The sequence below is a fragment of the Lepidochelys olivacea genome (assembly GCF_965140295.1).
Source record: "Lepidochelys olivacea isolate rLepOli2 genome assembly, chromosome: 11".
NCBI lineage: Eukaryota > Metazoa > Chordata > Testudines > Cheloniidae > Lepidochelys > Lepidochelys olivacea.
In genome coordinates, this window is record NC_140421.1 from 11,483,037 (window position 1) to 11,506,282 (window position 23,246).

The 23,246-nt window shown below is 42.5% G+C and overlaps 1 protein-coding gene across 6 annotated transcripts in view; it reads right to left on the minus strand.

Annotated features, from left to right (window-relative positions):
- The window catches only part of MYLK (myosin light chain kinase), a 325,099-nt gene that overhangs the window by 2,313 nt on the left and 299,540 nt on the right, over positions 1-23,246 (minus strand). For 5 of the 6 annotated variants that reach the window (XM_084643345.1, XM_084643346.1, XM_084643344.1 and 2 more), the window contains 5 exons: positions 22,224-22,347; positions 5,392-5,544; positions 4,056-4,179; positions 2,650-2,779; positions 1,537-1,668 (listed from right to left, as the gene is read on the minus strand). In XM_084643345.1, the coding sequence (XP_084499471.1) occupies positions 1,537-1,668; positions 2,650-2,779; positions 4,056-4,179; positions 5,392-5,544; positions 22,224-22,347 (663 nt within the window). Of the gene's footprint in view, positions 1-1,535; positions 1,669-2,622; positions 2,780-4,055; positions 4,180-5,391; positions 5,545-22,223; positions 22,348-23,246 lie in introns of those variants that run through there. The other variant, XM_084643347.1, reaches the window with a different exon arrangement.

Genomic DNA, 23,246 nt, shown 5'->3' on the forward strand with positions numbered 1-23,246 from the left:
CTTTTTAATATCTACAGTTGTCTGCTGCCACTTCCCTACAAAAAACAAAAATTTGAAATTAACAGTGGAAGCATTCACTAATTTGACTTGTCACTATTTTCTAATGAAAGAAGAAAGCTTTTCACAGCAGCTCAGTCATCAACTAGTAGGGGTCCCTAATGAGAGACTTGAGGCTCCCTATTAGGACATGAAGCATTCACAGCGCTTGCAGTCTTAACAATCTCCAACATGGAGATTTAAATACCAGAGGGATGAGATTGTGTGCTGTGCCTCTAGGTTAGGGCAGCCTTCTCATGCTGCCTTATGGGCAGTAAAGCTGCTCAGAATCTCTGAAGTGCTAAGTGCTATGGCCCCACCTGTCCTCAGCATGTCCAACCTGTGCCTAGCATGCCCCTGTGCCAGGGCTTTTGAGGGGGTCTTTGGAAGACAGTATTGCAATACTCATGGCCAGGGGAATTCTCCACACATTAGATCCAGGACTTTTGGAACCCATTTACACTGCTCAGGCCCTTTTATCCAACACAAAGGGATCACAGTGGGGTTGAAGATCTCACCCCAGTAATAGAACCCAGGCCAATCTGAGATTAATCAGATTGACTAAGTGGGGGCCTGGAAAAAGTAGTCATGTTGGTACAGATCTCTATAGGGGACAGAAGGAAAGGAATCGGAAGCATATATCTGCCCTCATGTGTCTTTTTTGACCCCGCTTTCCACACTATTCTCACCCCCGTTCTGCAGGGCACTTCCCTCTCCAGCTTGAGGAGAGCTCTCTACTCCTTTCCCGGGGGGAGAGGAAACTCCTCATTTGCTTCTTCCCTATCTCTTCTCTTGTCTCTCTGAGAAAGAGACCAGCAATTTGGTGAGGAAGAAGAAGATAGAGAAGAACTCTCCTCTCCTGTTACACATCTAAGGCCCCCATCACACCCTCCTGATTATCCATCCCAATGTGAGTGTCTGAGACTGCTGAAAGCAAACAGTTCCAGCACAACTGTACTGCATGAGCAGCTCCCTATTGTAAACAGGAGAGCACAGGTTCTCAGACTATTCTCTTACCTGCTGCATCAGCAAAGTGCTAAGTAAAGACCCAATAATGGCTCCCTGTTAAAACAAATCAGTAAAGGGCAGGAGTGCCAGGAATCCAGTACTGATCCATTGTGAGTTTGGAGCCCTACCACAGGACACTAATCTATTCCATCCATCCATTGCCCCCTTCATTGCAGTATCTGAGCACTTACCAACATTAATTAATTTACCCTTACAATCCCTCTATGAGGTAGGGATCTTAGCCATGGAGAAAGATTAAGTGACTTGCCCATGGGAGCTCTGTAGAAGCTGGTTTCTTTTTCATGGCAAGCATGGGAGATCACCAAGTGGCTCAAAATATATTCTATTATTGCAACATGTTCCATGCTGTAAGTGTGCACATAATGGCAAAGCTGAAGGGAACTAAAGCAAAAAAGCATGATGGAGCAATACAGAGAAATGACAGGGGAGGGGAGAAAGCAAAATGATGACACAGACATTAATTTAAAGTACCTTCAATTTTGCAGTCAAATCTAGCAGCACTTCCTTCCACAACTTCTATGTCCAGGATTGTTTTAGTAAAATATGGCTTTACATGGGGTTTTTCCTCTGCCAGTGCTTCAAGGAAAGCCCTGGCAGCATCATCTAGAGGAAGTAAAGGAGGCTTAGTTATTTTGAAATTCCCTAGGAATGAGGTTGGGGTTTTTTAAATAACCAAACAATTGCAGAAAGCAGCTTTTTTTTCATTACGCTTAATGCTATAAAATTAATGGAATAGTGGGACTATGTCACCCTTTTGCGCTAGTCTTTAACAGCCAGACAAAGATTCAGATTATCAAACAGAATGAGTTGTGTACACATGGCAAAGTGCAACATAATGTAATTTAGTTATTTTCCTTATATTTGTCTATGACCATTAGGCTGGGCATTTCCTGGCAATTAGGCTGACTTAGAAACTCAAAGTTCATATGTAAGCACCCAAAAAAATGGCCTGATTTTCTGAGGGGTTGCACACCTGCCATCCACATTAACTTACATGGCAGCTGCTGCAAGCTGCACCCCTGAAAATCAGGTCATTTATTAAGGTCTCTAAATACAGATTTGGGTGCCTACCTTTAGGCACATGTATTTGAAAATTTTGGCCCTTGTATGAGAAGCCCTGGCAGCATTGTGCATGGAGATACACAAAATACTGCCTGCATTCCACTCCTAGACACAGCTAGTGCTGTTATTTGTATGAGAACTAAATACACCCCTTGCAAAATATTATATCGTGAACCCACACACATTATGTATATAAAAAACACTCTCCAAAGCTGATTTAAGTAGAGCTGACAAATGTGCCTTTATTACTTGGCATTACAGCTAGCACTTTCTGCCTCCAAGAATGTGCAGTGAACCATTCTGAGCAACAGATCAATCCTGATGGGCACGCGCGCATACACAGACACAGGCTTAATGATGCAACTTTGTTAGTCTCCAATAGTCTTTAGGATTTTGTTTGGTTTTATATGACAGATGCAGTTTAAAAGGTTTTTTATCATTAAACTCTTTGTTCAGACTTGGTAGAGGACATTGTATAGATAAAATTATTACTACCTTTTACAATTCAGTGCAGTTCCTTACCATCCAGGTCTACTTTATCTTTATTTATAGGACTGGTAGGTGAGCTTGTAGAGGCCTTCCTTCCACTCAGACCAGAAATCATTGCCATGGAGGATAGTCTCCCTATGGCTCGGACAGCATGACCTGTTTTCTGAAACATAACACAGAGGCTTCTCATGAGTTTAACCTCATGGGTACACATCTTTTCTGTAGCAGGAGGACTGTGGACAAATGACTTAGGGCCTGATCCAAAGCCCATGGGGGTCAATGGACAGACTCTTTATTAAGTCATTCTATTGTTCTGGATTAGAGAGACAGGCCTGAGCTGCCAAGTTCAGGTGCAGATATAAACTTTCACAAAGGATTCAGACACAAGGTTCATCACTGTTCTTAACAGAGGATGAAATGCATCCCTTTGCAGTGGGTCAGCACAAAGCCTATGAACCAGAGAATGCCTCATATTAAAACCTACATAGGGCTTAGATAGCAGATAAGTCTTGTGCTGGCCCACTCTACGGGGCTGAACTTCACCCACAATGAGTAACCAGCTAGTGTGAAATGAATGAGCAAGTGCCATCTGCATGTTAGAAGAATTTAACTTGGCAAGCCTCTGAAATGACATGATATTAGCTAATGCAAAATGCTAAAAAATGTCGATATGATAGACTCTATGGTATAGATACTAAGTGTAATCTCCTTTGTAAGGTTTGTATAGGCACCCATCAAAATTTATAAATAGGGATGTATATGGTGTAGAAGGTACATGATGAACATATATTGCTCAGTATTTTGTAAGCTGGTCAAAAGATTTGATCCATGCCACTGGATCTGCTACTGCATCCATGAGAACAGCCCAGATGGAGCTCCTACAGTGGCTCCAGCATCAAGGAAACAGAAGATGCAGGGACAAAACATTTAAATAAAAATTAATTAAGCCATCTGATGGGGGATTCATGAATGTCTGAGAAGAACAATAAAAGATCTCGGTGCCCAGAGAGGATGGGAGTCTCTGGATAAGGAAAACAAATCCCGCTAAAAGTGTCTTTCTGGTCAGCTCCATTAGGGACCTGATTATCCCTAGCCCTACTGTGAATGTGGAGAGGGGTGCAAGGTTCCATGCATAAGAAGCTTCCTCCTCCAAGGACCCTCATACGCAGGGACAGGGAAAATCCCTACTTAGAATCAAAACCTTGTAGTAGCCTTGTGATAGCACTTGTGACATTTATGCACCCACACCTCTGCTACTGCCCCTGCTATTACATTAGCAATAAAAAACATAGCTGCTCTATTGCAGCTGTGCACTGGCTGCAACTGGATTTTCATTAGCAGCAGAAGCCCTCTGTAATGATACGTCTCAGAATTACAGAAGCTAGAAATGGAAGAGACCTATTAGGGCATCTAGCCCACTTCCTTGCCCTCTTTATTACCTGCCATTTTCTTCTGGCCATATATTTCTTCATCCTATCTTTGGAAAGTTTTTTGGCTTCCATGTTTTTGGTGTCTTTTTGCAGCCAAGGATGCTGAAGACATTGAGTACAATCTAAGCGGCTCCTGTTTTTATGTAAAGAGACTAAGTCAGTGTTGCCAATACACAGGATAGAACCTATTTGCTTTTATGTTATTGTTTCCCCTTTTCTTTTTTAAGCACTAGATCTCTGCATACTTTATTAAACTAGCCTTAATGGTACAGCTGCTTACTAGCTGTGGTTACTTACTATCTGTTACACTCGCTGTCTGTGCCAAGTTTAACGGATTTTGAAGGCTTTTTGTGGGGAAGGCCACACATTGTAAAAATATTAATAAAATATTGTCAAAAAAGAGCCATACATTATAGCCACAGCATAATCATCTCTGTTACAATGCCTACAAAACCCTGCTTGCTGATCATGGCTTAGCAGGTGATGAATAGTGACAGTTCCTCTTCTTTTTTTTACTCTCTTACTAACTTTCCTATTCCTGCCATGCCTCACCTTAATTATCCCACCCATTAAATAAAATTTAACAAACACATATGTCTAACAAAGCTGTGACAGTTCACCTCTGTATTCACTTGCTTATAAGTTATAGGTATATAACACTTTGTTTTGTATCATGTGGATTGTAAGGCCTCCAAGACAGGAACTGTCTCTTCCCTAGGTATGTTCAGTGTTCACAACAATGGGGCTTTAATCTTGACTGAAGCCTTTGGGCACTACTCTAATATAAATGTTTGCTACTATTAATAAAAAGGGTGGTGGACCATGGCTTTTGTGAAACTGAACTTTATGAGAGTCATAAGAAATGTATTGTCATGTCAAAGCCATCCACTCAGGGGCATCAGATTTAAAAACAGGGCTTGAGAAAATTAAAACAAAATCCTATTGCAATCCACTCAAATCAAGAAGCAGCATTTCATGCTGGGATCTTTAACTCCCATGTACTACATCACTATATTAAGGAGGATGACCACTTAAACCACATAGTACAATTCCATGGGATGTATTTGGAATATGTATCCATCCCTGAGGGAAAGGAAGTGAAAAGAATGAGCAGACACTAAAGTGCTCCATTCCAGTATGTGCAGTGTCAAGTGAATGATGGCTGTGGTGACCAAGAAAAAGACACAAAAGTGCTGGAGCATTCAGAGCTCCTTATTCATTGCTCCCCAAGATGTTTGAGTATCCCCTCCCCCCCCCCTTTTTTTTTTACAGAGCGTGGGAGCAAGAGGTGTACAAATTCAGTTAAATATGGAAGTGCAAAGTATGTCAAATTCAACAGCTTTACTTCATATCCTTCTTTAGCAGATTGCTAATAAAGTCCTTGGCATCATCAGAGATTTCATCAAAAGCTTCATCATCAAAGTCCCAGGTTGCTGAGGTAACATTGGCTAAAGTTTCATTGTCATTGTCTCCCATGAAAGGAGAAAGTCCACTGACCCTGGGGATAAAAAACAACAACAATCCACAAAACAGTGTCAGTCTTTAAATGAGCACAGATAACAGTCAACATACTTGTGACAGCTCTTTGCTCTCTGAAAATCTGTATCAGTAGAAGTCACATGTCAACTTAAAATAATATACTTGAAAGTTGATATACAGGCAAAGTAAATGGGAAGAGGACTATAATTTAAATTCCCAAAGCTAAAAGAAAGATTCTCCTCTTTCTTATACTTCCCCCATTTTTGGGAGGTGGGGAAAGACAACAGCAGTTAGGTAAAGATGAAGTGGAGAGTTAGAGCTACCATAAAAATTTGCTACATAGAAAGATCAGTTCTCCTCAGATGATGACTATGCAAAGATACTGTAATTCAGCAGATCTGCTTCTTGTGTATAGTCAAAGTCATATTTGCCAACTTTAGTGACAGAAATAAGATTTTAGTGCTTTTCACTCCTCATGCTCGGGCAAGGCCAACATAGCTAGAAGCAAGAACTGGATCCTGTCCCTTCTCATGCATCAACAAAGTTCTTTTCTAAACATTGATTACAGGCCAGTTATAATGGTGCAACCTCACTCTAGGCAATGGAGTTGCACAAATGTATCTACAGACATAATTTGGCTTTCAGGTCTGTTATTTCTGATCATGGTGCATGAGAATGAAATAACATAGCTAGTTTCTGATATGTGAGGTTGAATTTACAGGGCTGGCAATTAGAAGAAATATCTTTGTACTGAGCAAATTTGATCTGTTGTCACTGAGGGAGAGACACACACAAACATGGGAGCTCCACCTCATCATGCCATTTTTACAGAATATCTTTTCAGAGTAGAGCAACACTTTAAGTGACACTATAACCTAATAGCTATGTAAGTGATGACAACTCAATATTCAGGTTTCAGAGTAGCAGCCGTGTTAGTCTGTATTCGCAAAAAGAAAAGGAGTACGTGTGGCACCTTAGAGACTAACCAATTTATTTGAGCATAAGCTTTCGTGAGCTACAGCTCACTTCATTGGATGTCTTCAGTGGAAAATACAGTGGGGAGATTTATATACATAGAGAACATGAAACAATGGGTGTTATTATTGCATCTAGAAATCAGCTGTGGAAAGGTCAAAGAAGGCCTATAATGATTCATTACTATAATCATATAGCAACATCAAGAACAGAAATGGGCCCAAGCTGCAAAGTTCTGATACTGATCTGAACTCTTCCAAAGTTCAGGAACATTCATATCCGTGGATTCAAGTTCGGCCCTTTTCAGAAATAAGCCACAGAGGTCAGATATGGATCGGGCTCCAGTCTTTTCCAGAGTTGGGGTTGTTCAAATCCTAGTTTTGGCTCATTACTAATAAGAGGAAGCACTGGGATTCAAACATTTTTCCAAAACCTCTGTTTTGCACATGGTAAACTAAAGGGGCAGCTCTGTTAATCCAGCCACTAGGGGGAAGCAAGGAACTGTCCAGAACAGGGGCGGGCAAACTTTTTGGCCTGGGGGCCGCATGGGGTTTTGGAAATTGTATGGAGGGCCGGTTAGGGGAGGGGGTTGTGGCCTGGCCCCCACCTCCTATCTTCCCCCTGCCCCCTCCCCTGGGACTCCTGCCCCATCCAACCCCTCCCTGTTCCCTAATGGCCCCCGGAACTCCTGCCCCTGACTGCCCCCTGCACCCCTATCCAACCCCCCTCTCCTTCTTGACAGCCCCCCCGGGATCACTGCCCCCATTCAACTTGTTCCCGCCCCGACCCCTATCCACACCCCACCCTCTGACCACCACCCCAAACTCCCAAACTGGTGCAGGAGAGTGAATTTGTGTGTGGGGGGGAGGGGGTGGAGGGTGAGAAAACCTGGATTTGTGCTGGAAATGGCCCAACCTGATGATCACTTTAGATAAGCTATTACCAGCAGGACAGTGGGGTGGGAGGAGGTATTGTTTCATATTCTCTGTGTATATATAAAGTCTGCTGCAGTTTCCACGGTATGCATCCAATGAAGTGAGCTGTAGCTCACGAAAGCTCATGCTCAAATAAATTGGTTAGTCTCTAAGGTGCCACAAGTACTCCTTTTCTTTTTGCGAATACAGACTAACACGGCTGTTACTCTGAAACCTCCTGGGGCAGGCGCTCAGGGCCGGAGCAAGAGGGTCCTGTGGGCTGGATGTGACCCGCGGGCCATAATTTGCCCACCTCTGGTCTAGAATGTTGGTTTTCAAATTGTGGGGCAGACATGATTATCAAGGAGATGCAAGGACCTGACTAGTTGTTAATTTTTTCTTGTTTCTTCATGGTATCCAGTGTATGCTGGTCCAATTCCCTGGAGAGCTCAACCCTGTCCCCTTGTGCCCTAAGGTGGGGGGGGGGGAGGTTGGTCCCAGAATCCCTGCTCTCTCCCCCCACCCCCATCCCAGTTACTATTACCCAGCATGCTCAGCACTGAGCCACCATCCTATTGCTGGCCAGCTATCATGGGAACTGCACAGCCTTGCGAGAACTCCCTCCTTTTCTATCACTCTCACTCCCCCCATGACTGCACTGGAAATCAACATGGCAGGGACCCTGTGCATGGGCCTGGCCCCACAGCAAAGGCCTCACACGCCTGGAGGGGGTGGAACCAATGAACACAAGTTGCCATTCCACGTAGCTGGGATTCAAACGGGATGTGTGTGAGCCTCCTCCCACCCCGGCTGCTCATGTGGGGATTTTCTCCTTTCCTCTGGGCACCATCTGGGTACCCCTTGTGCCAAAGGGGCACATATGGGATAAGGAATCTCCAAGGGGAGGTGCAGCAAAAAACGTTTGGGAACTTCTGGTCTAGAATAGTCCATAGAAAGACAGGGTACAGGAGTATAGGTCAGTGCATCGCCAGCTGCCTAACTGTGCCCAATGGAGTCTCTTCATTCTGGGAACCAAGTAAACATATATCATCATTACCACCGTGCCTTAGTGCTTACCCTGATGACTGACATTCACAAAAATGAAAGCAGACAAGGCTGTTATTATTGCGTAAGAGGATATAAATACTGTTGTCATAATCCACTGAATGCTTTGGTGTCCCTTCAAGTGTCGGGAAGTGGGCATGAACCTTAGAGCTCCTATGCCGCTGTCAGACAGTAGTAACCTTTGGTTACTACCAGCGAGGGCTAGATTCAAGCTAGTGAACAAGGGATGAAGTTTCTGTCCCACTAATGTATCAAAGTTGCTCAGACTCCCATGACATTTGCTTTGTTGCACTCCGCTAGGTATGATTTATTATGGTATGGAAATTCTGGTTTTTTTAAAGCACACAATTCAATTAAAAACATTCTGAAGAATGTAGGCAGTGTTGGTGTAGCTGTGACAGTCCCTGGGTATTAGAGAGACCAGGTGAGTGAAGTAATATCTTTTATTGGACCAACTTCTGTTGGTAAGAGAGCTGAGCTTTCGAAAGCTTGTCTCTCTCACCAACAGAAGTTGGTCCAGATAAAGATATTACCTCACCCTCATTGTCATACTTAAGAATGTTATTTCAAGACAGGTTGTCTTCCATTTAGTTTAAATAGTTGCTAACTAACTGCTGTTTAAAACAATTACCACTAGAGGGCAACTCTGTCCAGGCTATTATTTTTCAGTATGCTTGGACTCAATGTCATTAAGAAAAAGAGTACTTGTGGCACCTTAGAGACTAACAAATTTATTGAGAATAAGCTTTCGTGAGCTACATCTCACTTCATCAGATGCATGCAGTGGAAAATACAAGTGGGGAGATTTATATACACAGAGAACATGAAACAATGGGTGTTACCATACACACTGTAACTACAGTGATCAGGTAAGGTGAGCTATTACCAGCAGGAGAGAGAGGGGACCTTTTGTAGTGATAATCAAGGTGGGCCATTTCCAGCAGTTAAGAAGAACGTCTGAGGAACAGTTCGGGGTGGGGGTGGGGGGGAGGGATAGTTTTACTTTGTGTAATGACACATCCACTCCCAGTTTTTATTGTTTTATTGTTTAAGTTAATTGTATCCAGTTTGCAAATTAATTCCAATTCAGCAGTCTCTCAGTGGAGTCTGTTTTTGAAGTTTTTTTGTTGAAGAATTGCCACTTTTAGGTCTATAATCGAGTGACCAAAGAGATTGAAGTGTTCTCCGACTGGTTTTTGAACGTTATAATTCTTGACGTCTGATTTGTGTCCATTCATTCTTTTACACAGAGACTGTCCAGTTTGACCAATGTACATGGCCGAGGGGCATTGCTGGCGCATGATGGCACATATCACGTTGGTGGATGTGCAGGCTGCACCATCTGGGTACCCCTTGTGCCAAAGGGGCACATATGGGATAATGATAATGGGATAATGTGCAGGCTGCACATCTACCAATGTGATATATGCCATCATATGCCAATATCTGATGTACCCCACCTAAAATTGTGACCTAGAGAGAACCATAGTACTATACAGATTCAACTCTGTAAGGTGCTCTCAGGCCCAGATCCCAGAAAGCACCTAAGTAAATACATAATTTTAAGCAATGGGACTACTTTTGTTCTTAAAATTAAACATGCGCTCAAGTGCATCCGATGAAGTGAGCTGTAGCTTACGAAAGCTCATGCTCAAATAAATTGGTTAGTCTCTAAGGTGCCACAAGTCCTCCTTTTCTTTTTGTGAATACAGACTAACACGGCTGCTACTCTGAAACCTGTCAAGTGCTTTGTTGACTCAGGGTCGCAATGCTCCACATCTATGGGTGAAACAGCCGCCTTTGTTGGCTCTTTCTGACCATTTCAACCTCCTTTTTATAAGGTTAGACTCCAATAATATCACTGCTCCTGAACAAAACAAAATTAGGTGGAACTCACTGGGTTTTAAAAACACTCTGGATTAAAACATGTGAAGTCATCTCTAAATATATTGTTGACAGAAAGCACTTGAAGAATGAAAGATCAGGCCCAGTGGAACTGTGCTGAAAGACCCACTATCCTTCAAGAATTGCTTCGGTCCATACATTCTAAAGATACTAGACTTTCACAGAATTATTAACAGCCCCCACAAAAAGAGTTGTTTTACTCCCCTTTGTCACTAACAATTCCATCCAAAATTTGGTACAAAGCCTGCTCCCAAGGGTTGTGCAGTCATAAGTAAACAGGAAAATATCCACTCTTTGTAGCCCCATTCCCTCACACAAAGGTACCACTAAATATTTTACTGCCCCTGGAAGTTGCCTGTAACAGAGTCTAGTATCTCATATAGACATTTGGAAAACTAGCTAGGTACAGTATGTGAGGTGGAGGCATGAACCCCAGAGGGGAAGAAGTAAATCAAAATGCACAGATGTATTTGCTCCTTATTTGAGAAATGTTTTATTCTCTTAATTTACACCATGTAAGGTACACTCAGATGCTACACTGAAGGGCATCTTTATAAGTGTGTACAATACTATAAGTCACATGTATGAATGTGTAATAAGACCTATGAAAACTGCAAGATTAATGTGTGAAAAAGTGACAATGTAAAATGATATCTTACTTCACAATATCTGTTCTGTCTTTTACACGGATCTGTTTACTAGCTAAGACAAGTTTTCACTCCTCGTAGCACTGCAGAGTCAGTATGGCCGCTGGTAGAGTGAAATGGATTCTATTCTGCCTTCATGCTTCATCAACAAATATCATTAGATAAGTTATTGATGCAGAATCTCTGGCCCTGTTTAAGCAAAGTACTCAAGAATGTGCTTAAGCCTATTCCTGCTCAACAAAGGATTTCAGCATGTGCCTAAGTCTCATCAAAGTCACTGTTATTAAGAGGTGTCATAAATATAAAGGGAAGGGTAAACCCCTTTGAAATCCCTCCTGGCCAGGGGAAAGCTCCTCTCACCTGTAAAGGGTTAAGAAGCTAAAGGTAACCTCGCTGGCACCTGACCAAAATGACCAATGAGGAGACAAGATACTTTCAAAAGCTGGGAGGAGGGAGAGAAACAAAGGGTCTGTGTGTCTGTCTATATGCTGGTTTCTGTCGGGGGATAGACCAGGAATGGAGTCTTAGAACTTTTAGTAAGTAATCTAGCTAGGTATGTGTTAGATTATGATTTCTTTAAATGGCTGAGAAAAGAATTGTGCTGAATAGAATAACTATTTCTGTCTGTGTATCTTTTTTGTAACTTAAGGTTTTGCCTAGAGGGGTTCTCTATGTTTTTGAATCTAATTACCCTGTAAGATATCTACCATCCTGATTTTACAGGGGGGATTTCTTTATTTCTATTTACTTCTATTTTTATTAAAAGTCTTCTTGTAAGAAAACTGAATGCTTTTTCATTGTTCTCAGATCCAAGGGTTTGGGTCTGTGGTCACCTATGCAAATTGGTGAGGCTTTTTATCCAACATTTCCCAGGAAAGGGGGGGTGCAAGTGTTGGGAGGATTGTTCATTGTTCTTAAGATCCAAGGGTCTGGGTCTGTAGTCACCTAGGCAAATTGGTGACGCTTTTTACCAAACCTTGTCCAGGAAGTGGGGTGCAAGGTTTTGGGAAGTATTTTGGGGGGAAAGACACGTCCAAACAGCTCTTCCCCAGTAACCAGTATTAGTTTGGTGGTGGTAGCGGCCAATCCAAGGACGAGGGGTGGAATATTTTGTACCTTGGGGAAGTTTTGACCTAAGCTCATAAAGATAAGCTTAGGAGGTTTTTCATGGAGGTCCCCACATCTGTACCCTAGAGTTCAGAGTGGGGGAGGAACCTTGACAGAGGCCATGTAAGAGGCAGAAAGAACTCATCTTGTTTCAGGAGGAGTCTGTGATTCCAAATCTGGAGCCACACTATCATTGTTACAGAGTCTCTTTTCTGACTATAACTGCACCGTAAGTGAAACTAGCTCCCAACCAGCACTTTATTCAGCAGATCAATACAATTGCTGCAGGGGTCATAATTTCACTCATATTAAGTGTTCTTGAACTATTTAGTCTTGAAAAAATACTTGTGTGGTCATTGCAGGGGGAATCCCACTCTCCATCAATACTTGATTGCAAATGTGACCTTTGTACAATCTCCACAAATAATAGTACACAGATTATTTCAGGGAGTGACAGACACAGGCAGGCCCATTTCAGTGAGATTACGACTTTTTGCTACCATGCAAAAGACTGGATTTTTCATGCCTGGTTTATCAGTTCCAATACTAGTAGGGGCTGGGAGAGCTGTAGAGGTAATGCCTTGTGGGGATATAGCAACTTCATTGTTCTGCAGCAACTTCTCAGGCCTAACTAAGGGTAATGGTGGGAGAAGCAATATCATTGTCCTGCAGAGTGCTTGGAGGCTCAGGGTCACACCAATGGAAGTCGGGAGAGAAAAGAGTAAGTTTTTAGAAAAAATGGAGTGGGTGACATACAGGAATGTTTGGTAAGCTCTAAAATGCATTCACTGTACTTAGTAAATTACATGTAGCAGCCCACTGTACATTAAGCAACCAAAACTCTCTCCTCTATTCTGTGCTTTCAAAATACTGTTGTTTAAAACTCAATCAAGTTTTCCTACTGCTGGACCTTCCATGCTGTTGAGAATTTACACGGCCATAATAACTATTCCTTTACTCCTGACTTAAAGTGCGAGTCAGTTGATTTGCCTTGGCAATACTTGTAAGGAAGGCCCTATCTTTGTATGTATTCAGAAAACAAAACAAAGAAAAACTGGCAGCTAATGGATGCAGTACCCACAACCTCTTATCTTTAACACAGAACTTCTTGACTTGGGGACTCAATTGTTCCTTTCTTAATAGCCATTTAAAGTAATAAATGCCTAGCAATTGGTTTGATGGGTTATGGAAACAATTTCCTTTTAGGAATGCTGAAGCTAAGTGATAAAAATGAACTGCGTGTGCCCAGGAAAATGAATTTTGTGTGTAAGCCATGTTCTTACTATTAGACAAATATCAGGCTGTTTACTGAAAACATTTTTCCAGCTACTTAACGAGGCATCTTTCTGGCATCCTAAGTACAATTTGTTTAAAAAGTCTTTCGCAATTTCCATTTTTAAGTAAAGGACTGAGATATTTTACTCTCTTGACAATGCTCAGTATTTATGTACCTGTTCTTGGAAGATGCTGAGTGCCTATATTTATAGATGTTAAGACCAGAAGGAACCATTAGATCATCTAGCCTGAGCTCCTGCACAACACATGCCATAGAATTTCATCCAGTAATTCCTGCAGTAAGACCATGACTAATCAAAGGAAATTGAGCATGCTCAACACCTCACACAGTCACTCACTGAGCATTGCCTCCCATGCTCAGCATCTCCCATGATTAGATTTCAAGGATGCTGAGTTCCACTTTACAACCCTTTCAACATACTGCCAATGACAAATGAGCAAAACTGACTAACTGTTAGAAGGAATCAAACACACTGGTTCTAGTAGCCTTACCAGGTAGTTAAAGTAAGTACACTTAGGTGAACATGATCATAACTAAGGCTGCGAGTTTGTCACGGAGGTCATGGATTCCATGACTTTCCATGACCTCCGTGATTTCTGCAGTGGCTGATGCGCCTGGCTCAGGGGCAGCTCAGGCAGCCCCTGCGCGAGTCGCACTGGCCGCTGCTGGGGCAGTCTTGGGCCACCGCACCCTCCCCACCCCCGGCAGCAGCAGCAGAGTTTGGGTGTGGGAGGGGACAGGGCGTTGGGGCACAGGATGGGGTGAGGCAGGCTCTGGGTGGCACTTACCTGGGGGGCTCCCCAGAAGTGGTGACATCCCCCTCGCTCAGCTCCTAGGCAGAGGCATGGTCAGGCAACTCTGTGCGCTGCCTCCACCTGCAGGCAGCGCTGCAGTTCCCAGTCAATGGGAGCTGCGAAGCCAGTGCTCAGGGTGGAGACAGCTCACAGAGCTGCCTGGCCATGCCTCTGCCTAGGAGCAAAGGGGATGTTGCCACTTCCAGGGAACCCCCAGGTAAGCGCTGCCTAGAGCCCACCTCACCCTGTCCTGTGCTCCAACCCCCTGTCCCCTCTCACACCAAACTCTGCTGCTGCAGGGCTGGGGGAAGGCGTGGAGCCAGATAGGGAGCCTGCCAGCCCCGCCAACTCCCCCCAGCACCAGCAGGAGGCCCAGGCTGTGCACCGCCGCCCATCTCCCCAGCACCCATGGGGGGGGTCCCGGGCCACATGCCACCACTCTCCCGCAGCACCCATGGCACCCCCCACAAGTTTTAGTCAGGGTTATATCGTAAAAGTCATGGACAGGTCACGGGCCTGGAATTTTTCTTTACTGCCCGTGACCTATCCGTGACTTTTACTAAAAATACCTGTGGCTAAAACATAGCCTTAATCATAACATCACAGGAGATCAGATGGTAATTTAGCTCTTGTAGCTACAATATGAAATCAGTTGATGCTCTCAGTCCATTTCCTAGTGAACATACCCTGACATTACAAAACAACCTCCATCACAGTTGGCACTAACTGGCTCCAGTGTTGGAAATCTAAGGAGAGACAATAAGAATGCAATGGACCATGGAGACCTGGAGTTGGTTTCTTCAGAACAGGTTAAAGGCACAAGTGTCAGGCAAGTGAGAAAACGCAACTAATTCTCCTTCATTTTGAAAAACAGAATCACAACACTTGAGGATTCTTTACTGGTTGCATCTAAAGAACATGCAGTGCACTTTCAGTTTCAGAATTAGCTATGCTTAAGTCTTTACTGTTGACCTGGGTCAGAATTAAACCAGTGACCTAAGTGTATCCAGTTACCAGTGCCGGAATCATTCCATACCAGTTCAAAAAGAGAACAATGGAGGAAGATCTTTCTACCAACCCAAGTGCCCTACAAGAGGGCAATGGAAGCAATGATCAATCATGAACTGATAAAGGATGGAATCTGAGAGCCTAGTCTCATGAGATTATGAAGGTCAGGTGAGCACATGTACAGTGTTCTGTCAATTGCAGGACGATCCTGAAAAAAGGGTTCATGGTGAAATTCCATATGAAGTACTGGAAATCCAAACCAATCTATACCACAGTGGAAAGTTATGATTTCAGAGAGATCAGGTACTTTTAAAGGATATAGCACAAATGGGACTAATAAAGTGAGTTGAATTACTGAAAGTAAGTGGAGAAGTGAATCAGCAACAGTAAATCCGTGCCTGATTTATCCAGATGTCTGGGTACCAGAAAGACAAGTGGTATTCCATCTTGTAATAATGTGTATACACAACTGACTTAACCTGAATTTTTGTATTGAAATAAAAATAGAATTTAAAAAGAGTTTTATGTTACTGAATGTTAGCAATACAGCTGTCCAAAAGGGTTCATCAGAAAAGAGCCAAGAATAGTAAAAATAAACAAAAATTCTGTAGCGCCTGCAAAACTAAATGGCATATAGACAGCTGGAAAGAATTCATTAGGGTTATGCGCCAATTAGACAAAAGTTATATAAACGCAAAGAGAAACCCTGAAAATAGACATAAATGGAGATGATTCACACAACCCATAGTTTTTGTGGCATGTTACTTCAAAGTCAATACATCAACTAAAGATGATGGGACAAGATAGTGAAGTAGAACAGGACAGTAAGTGAGATCAAACAAAAAGAAAAGGAGTACTTGTGGCACCTTAGAGACTAACAAATTTATTTGAGCATAAGCTTTCGTGAGCTACTGCTCACTTCATCGGACGCATGCAGTGGAAACTACAGTGGGGAGATTTTATATACACAGAGAACATGAAACAATGGGTGTTACCATACACACTGTAACTAGAGTGATCAGGTAAGGTGAGTTATTACCAGCAGGAGAGCGGGGGAGGGGGGAACCTTTTGTAGTGATAATCAAGGTGGGCCATTTCTAGCACTTTACAACAACAATAGGAGAGGAAATAAACAAGGGGAAATAGTTTTACTTTGTGTAAAGACACATCCACTCCCAGTCTTTATTCAAGCCTAAGTTAATTGTATCCAGTTTGCAAATTAATTCCAGTTCATCAGTCTCTCCTTGGAGTCTGTTTTTGAAGTTTTTTTGTTGAAGAATTGCCACTTTTAGGTCTGTAATCGAGTGACCAAAGTGGCAACTCTTCAACAAAAAAACTTCAAAAACAGACTCCAACGAGAGACTGATGAACTGGAATTAATTTGCAAACTGGATACAATTAACTTAGGCTTGAATAAAGACTGGGAGTGGATGTGTCATTACACAAAGTAAAACTATTTCCCCTTGTTTATTTCCTCTCCTACTGTTGTTGTAAAGTGCTAGAAATGGCCCACCTTGATTATCACTACAAAAGGTTCCCCCCTCCCCCACTCTCCTGCTGGTAATAGCTCACCTTACCTGATCACTCTAGTTACAGTGTGTATGGTAACACCCATTGTTTCATGTTCTCTGTGTATATAAAATCTCCCCCTGTAGTTTACACTGCATGCATCTGATGAAGTGAGCAGTAGCTCACGAAAGCTTATGCTCAAATAAATTGGTTAGTCTCTAAGGTGCCACAAGTACTCTTTTTCTTTCTGCGGATACAGACTAACATGGCTGCTACTCTGAAACCTGAGATCAAACAGGAAGACAAACAATAAGATATGGATACAATGGAGGAAATGTAAAGAACAAAAAACAATTATGCAGTGAATGTAGTGAATGATTTATTTGGGATGATTAAGAAGGACTGAACATGAATAGCATGGAAAAATAAAAACTAACTGGAGGCCTGTGCTATATAAGTGCCAAGCACAATCAGTGTTACATGGCAGGAGTTCACACCAAGGAAGGAGAGAAATTGTGTTGGGGGTATTAATACATAACATGCAACAAGAATGGTAGGAAATTAAGGAAAAATATAGGTGATGAATGTCCAGAAAAACTTCCCAACAGCAAGATCTATCAAACAATGGAATAATTTTATTAATTTATTTCTATTGTAGTACTACCTAAGAGCTTCAGTCATAGAAGAGGCCCCCCTTGTGCTAGGCGCTGTACAAATACAGAAGAAAGAGACAGTCTCTGCCCCAAAGAGTTTACAATCTAAATGTAAGACAAGAAACAGATAGGCAGGCAGAAGAATACAAGGAAGCAATGAGATAGTATTGGTCAACATGAAAGGCAGTCGCTTCAGCACCCCAGCAGCCAAGTAAATGGTAGAAACCCCTTTGCTTGAGACATTTAAAAGTGAAGTCGATATCGCACTGGAAATCAGACTGTGACAGAGCATCCTTGGTGTTGGTGCTGGATTGGAGGGAAGAAATAAGGAGTTCTCCCCCTTTGTGTGCCCCATGAAAAAAGCTGGGCTGGTCAGAGTCCTTGTGTTCTGGAGAGCACAAGAACTGCTTCATCCATATCGTCAAGGCCACAGATTGGCCCAAAAAGCTTGGGGAGGAAGCAGAACTGTGGTATTATCGCCCACATCTCTGCATGTGCTTCTGGAATTAAGTATGCTGTGGGGAAGCTGGGTGCACCATTCCCAATGACAGTGCAGCTTCTGCACTTCAGCTGACATACCCAGAAACTACAAGAGGGATTGTGCCAAAGGCTTTTGAGGTAGTGAGGCTCTGCATTGCAACCTTGAGGTTGTATATGACCAATTTATTCTACTGCAGAGAAAAGTCCTGCACTGGCAGAGAGAGATTAACTGATTATTATTACATACTCTTGGCTGAGTTCCAACTGCACCCAGCTCTATACAAGACATTAAGGAAGACACAGTCCCTTCCTTAAGGAGTTTATAATCTAAACAGATAAAATTGGGCACAATAGCAAAACCACAGTGGAAAACTATACTCCTCGTCTTTCTTTTGGTTGGGTGTGTTTTGTAATGGGGCTGTGACAGTACATTGCTGACATGTTTAGCATTAGTGGGCCTTGAAGAAGAATTGGTCTTGAAGGAAGTGAAGAGAAGGTGGGAGTCTGGTACACTGGAATGGGCACGGGAATTCCAGATGAGGACCCAGTGGGTCCTTTCCCACTCTAACTTCTCTGATTTTATACTTCCAACATGGTGAAAATACATCTGCCACTGGCTGCTGCATCAAACTGCTTGTGACTCTAGTTATGTAACAGTGAGGCAAAGATCTTCCCTGTGTCTGTGGAGCATCAAGACAATTTTTTCCCTAAAGTTTAAAGGAGTTTAGGGCAGACACGTGTGATAAATCCTATGAAATATTTCAGGAAATTAATCAAGTTGCCAGATCATCTGACGCAAACAGAGCTTTATTATTTATGCAGAACAAAAACCCATGAAACTATAGGTTAATCTAGACGACTGAACTTCCAAAGAGAGGCAAAATTCTAAAAACGTGTCTCTGGGATGTTGCAAACATGAGAATGGTTTGCATGGGAACCTATATGAAGAGTGTGGAGAAACCAAAACCAAAAAAACCCCCACCACACCCTAAAATGAAGAACAAACAGTTATGAGGGAACGTATTCATATCTGACTAACGTATGCAGTGCTATTGTAGCCATGTTGGCCCCAAGATATTAGGGAGACAAGAAGGGTGAAGTAATATCTTTTACTGGACCAAGTTCTGCTGGTGAGAGAGACGAGCTTTCGAGCTTACACAGAGCTCTTCTTCAGGTCTGGGAAACCGACTTAGGGCACGTCTGCACTAGCAAGCTTCCAGGGGCACAATTGTACCGATGCAGCTGTGCCGCTGCAAGACCGCTTGTGTAGCCATTCTATGCTGATGGGAGAGAGCTCACCTGTCAACATCATAAAACCACCTCCACGAGCAGCAGCAGCTATGTCGGAGGGAGAAGCTCTCCAGCCAACATACCACTATGCACACAACCACTTATGCTGGTGAAACTTATGTCAGTCGAGTGTGCTTTTGCAATATAAGGTGGAACAGACAGTTTAGCCTAAATAGTTAATACATATTTCCAGGGACCATTCAAGGTGAAGTGGCCTGAAAACATCCCTCCAGACACAGAGAGGAAAGGAAGGGACAGGTGGGGTGGGGTAGGGTAGGATGTGGAGAAGCAGCTGGGGTGCGGTCGTTAGTGGGTTACAGATTGTTGTAATAAATCATAAATCCAGTCTTTCTTTTCAGTCCATGATTTTTAGTGTCTAGCAAAGTTATGAATTTAAGCTCCCAGGCTTCTCTTCTGAAAGGGCTGTGCAGCTTTCCTTTGAGGATGAGGACTGATACGTCAGATACAGAGTGATCACTTTGTGAAAAGTGTTCATCCACGGGTGATGACGTGTTTTTGTCTTTTATCATCTTCCTCTGTGAGTTCATTTGAGAGTGTAGTGATTGTCTGGTTTCACCCACATAGTTGTTATTGGGGCATTTAGTGCACTGGATGAGGTACACCACATGTTGAAATAGGCATGTATAGGACCCATGGCTCTTGAAAGGTGGGTTGTGGGCAGGGTTGGATCATTACACCAGTGGAGAGATGTCTGCAGGTTTTGCATCTGTTGTTCTGTCAGGCTCTGGTGCCACTTTGAGTTGGTGTGTCTGGTCTGTGGGGAGCTTACTTCTGCTGATGAACTTGGAGAGGTTGGGGGTTGTTTGAAGGTCAGAAGAGGGAGTTCAGGAAAGACTTCTTTCAAGATGGAGGTCCCCATCGAGTGTGAGTTGTAGTTGTTTGATGATATCCTGTATGGGTTCCAGTGTGGTGTGGTAGGTGACAACTAGGGATGTGGGGGTGGAGGGGGTTTTATTTCTGTATTGAAGCAGGTTGTCTTGGGGTATCTGGGTGGCCCATTCCATGATGTGATCTGCTTCTCTGGAGTGTCCTTGTTTGGTAAAGGCGATGTTGAGTGTTTTCATGTGTATATCCTGGACTTTCTCCTCGGAACATATTTTGTGGTATCTGAGTGTGTAGCGGTCTATAACAGATTTCTTCGTGTGTTTGGGGTGGTTACTGGATATATGAAGGTAGTGAGCAATGGGTTTCAAATATATAGTTGCCTGTAGGGTTCCATTTTTGAATCTGATCATGATGTCCAGAAAGTTGATGCTGAAGTGGGCATGTTCCAGAGAGAGTTTAATAAGTTTATTACAACAATCTGTAACTCATTAACAATCCCCCACACCCGCCAACTGCTCTCCATATGCCCCCTGCCCCTTTCCTTTCCTTCTTTTGACTGGAGAGCTGTTAATGGCCACTTCACTGTGAATGACACTTTGAAATGTGTTAACTACCTAAGCTTCACTGTGTATTTAGCAGTGATACTCTGAGTTAGTTTCCCAGACCTGAAGAAGAGCTCTGTGTAAGCTGGAAAGCTTGTCTCTCTGGTCCAATAAAAGACATTGCCTCACACATCTTGCCCTCGAATATCTGACCAAGGCATTCTTCTTTTTTATTTTAAAGTCTAATAATATCATTTTCTTAAAAGGCAGATAAGATTTGAGAAAAGAAAAGAAAGGACCCTGTGAGCATGTGCCTTTCATATAGTACTCTAAAGCAAAGTCTACACAATGTGCAGAGTCATACACTCCCTGCACTTTGGCGTTAACACCAAATTAACAATAAGATAAAGTTCTGCTCAAACCTTCCGCGGACATGGCTGCCCCTCGGGTTCCTGGTTTAGGACTGCTCAGCCAACACCCTAGATCCATTCCCACTAGAAAACCACTCCTACCTCCCTTATAACTAGATGGGATAATGGGTCACCTGTCTCAGTGAGTGGGCGGATCAGGAAGAACCCACTAAACCCTTTCCCTGCTACTAAAGTGGGAAGTTTCAAGAATACAGAGCAATCCTATTACAGAATCATAAATAAATAGACTTAGAGTGTGATATTGTGATGAGAAAGAAGCTGTTCCCAACTGAATTATTATATTGATTTGTTATATAACATCACATTTGAACATGTCAAAGCTGGAGTCAGATCATTTTTATTGCTCTTCACATGCAAGAATGAAAACCCTGTTCACCTATGTACTCTTCTAAAAATATCTGCTGGAAGATCGTGAGTGTATATAATCCATCACCTACATAAAAAGACCATCTAAGTAGAAACTGTAACCAACCTCACATTTGCATTAGGTTGATACAAACTGTTTATAAAATTAATTAGTTTATCCAGTGATAGATGTAAAATAGTGCATTAAAAATCTTTTTAAAACTGGTGCAGCATCCCTGGGATTTGTTAGTTCATCTTAAAGATTTTCAAAGGATATAGTCAGGATTGGAGAAACTCAAAATGTAACTGGTCATTTTTATTGGTGTATATTGGCTAAATACATATAATTCACCTATATTCTTTTTCTACCATAAATGTTTCCATGCTCTGATTTCTAAGATAAGTAACGTCAATGGTGGCAACCCAGGGATTCACAAGCAACCCTTCAATAACAAGTCAAGGTACATGCAAGGAAACAGATTTAGATTTCAAGACACAAAGGAGATCCTTTTAAGCAGCAGGGAAGGATAAATATTTAAGGACCATATGAAAGACATTTTGACAATGTCTTTTTAAGTGAGCATGGACTGCTGCTGACTTATGTTAACTTAACATTCTTTCAACAAGCTGTATTTTTCTGAAACCCCACAATGAAAAGTGAAATTGTAGATGGCTAAACTCATGAAGGCTCCAATCCTGAAATTTATCACTGGGATTCTTCAGAAAACACATGTCTGACTGGGGCCATGTTAGTGTTCATTGATCATCCTGTAGTTCATGATTACAAAACATAAGAGCTCAAATCCTGAACATACACCTCTGCAGTCCCTGGGAGTTGAGCATGCTCAGAAGCTCCCAGGATTTGGCCCAAGACTAGCAAGAGTACTCACAAGATGTAGCAGATAACTCCTATACTCCACATATCTGTGGCATATCCAATAGGTTCATAGTTTATAACTTCTGGAGCCACAAACTCAGGTGTCCCAAAGAGAACTTTCAGAGAACCTGTACTTTCTGTGAAGAAAAAAAGAGGAAAACATTAACGGTTGTATATTTTTTGAAAGTACAATTAACAGCTTGCACTCACATTTATAGGTTAGTTATTAAACTCCCTCACCAAAAAGGTAAATAATTGACTGAGCTGCTACTAGCTTGGCCAGCTCATGTCTTCCTGTGCTCATGAACGAATAACAAATAATAATTCTTCTTTGCTAAGCACCACAAATGCACTCAGCACTGCACAAGACACACAATAAAGAGTTCCTCCCCTGAAGAATTTGCATTCTAAATAAGACATACACAGGGTTACCAGCACACACTGGGAAGATATGAGATGGGCCCAGCTAGTGATGTTTGGATTCAGATCTGACTTTCCCAAAACGTTTGTGGGTAGGTGGGCCCATCTCTGCTTAGATAGCTCCACAAGAGCATGTCCAGCAAAGAATACAGATGCTAGATTAGAACTGGAGGACTTTTCATTGCCCTTATCAAAGCCTTGGCAACTTGCAATGCAAAGCAAAGTGAAACAGTAATAAATGCAGGACAAAAAAAATTGTTGGCATCCAAAAATATTTCATTAAGTGAAAACAGTAGAGAAAAATCAGTGCCTTGCCACTGGTGCTTGTTTAAATTTGAAAGATGCCCAGGTAGAGAATGAGAAAGAGAGGGGGGAAAAAAGCACCACACATGACAGATGTTAGGTCGCTTAATGCCTTACTGGAAGGTGCTCAGATACTGCAGCGATGAGCATGGAACAAAACCTATACAGAATAGAAGCGAACATGTGCCATATTGCCAGCAAAAGCAACAACCGCGCCACTATTTGTACTACACATATGTCCAGTTTCAGATAACATTTCTAGAGGAAGGTGTGAAACACCATGCAAGCCATTTAGTAGGGAATTATTAGGAAA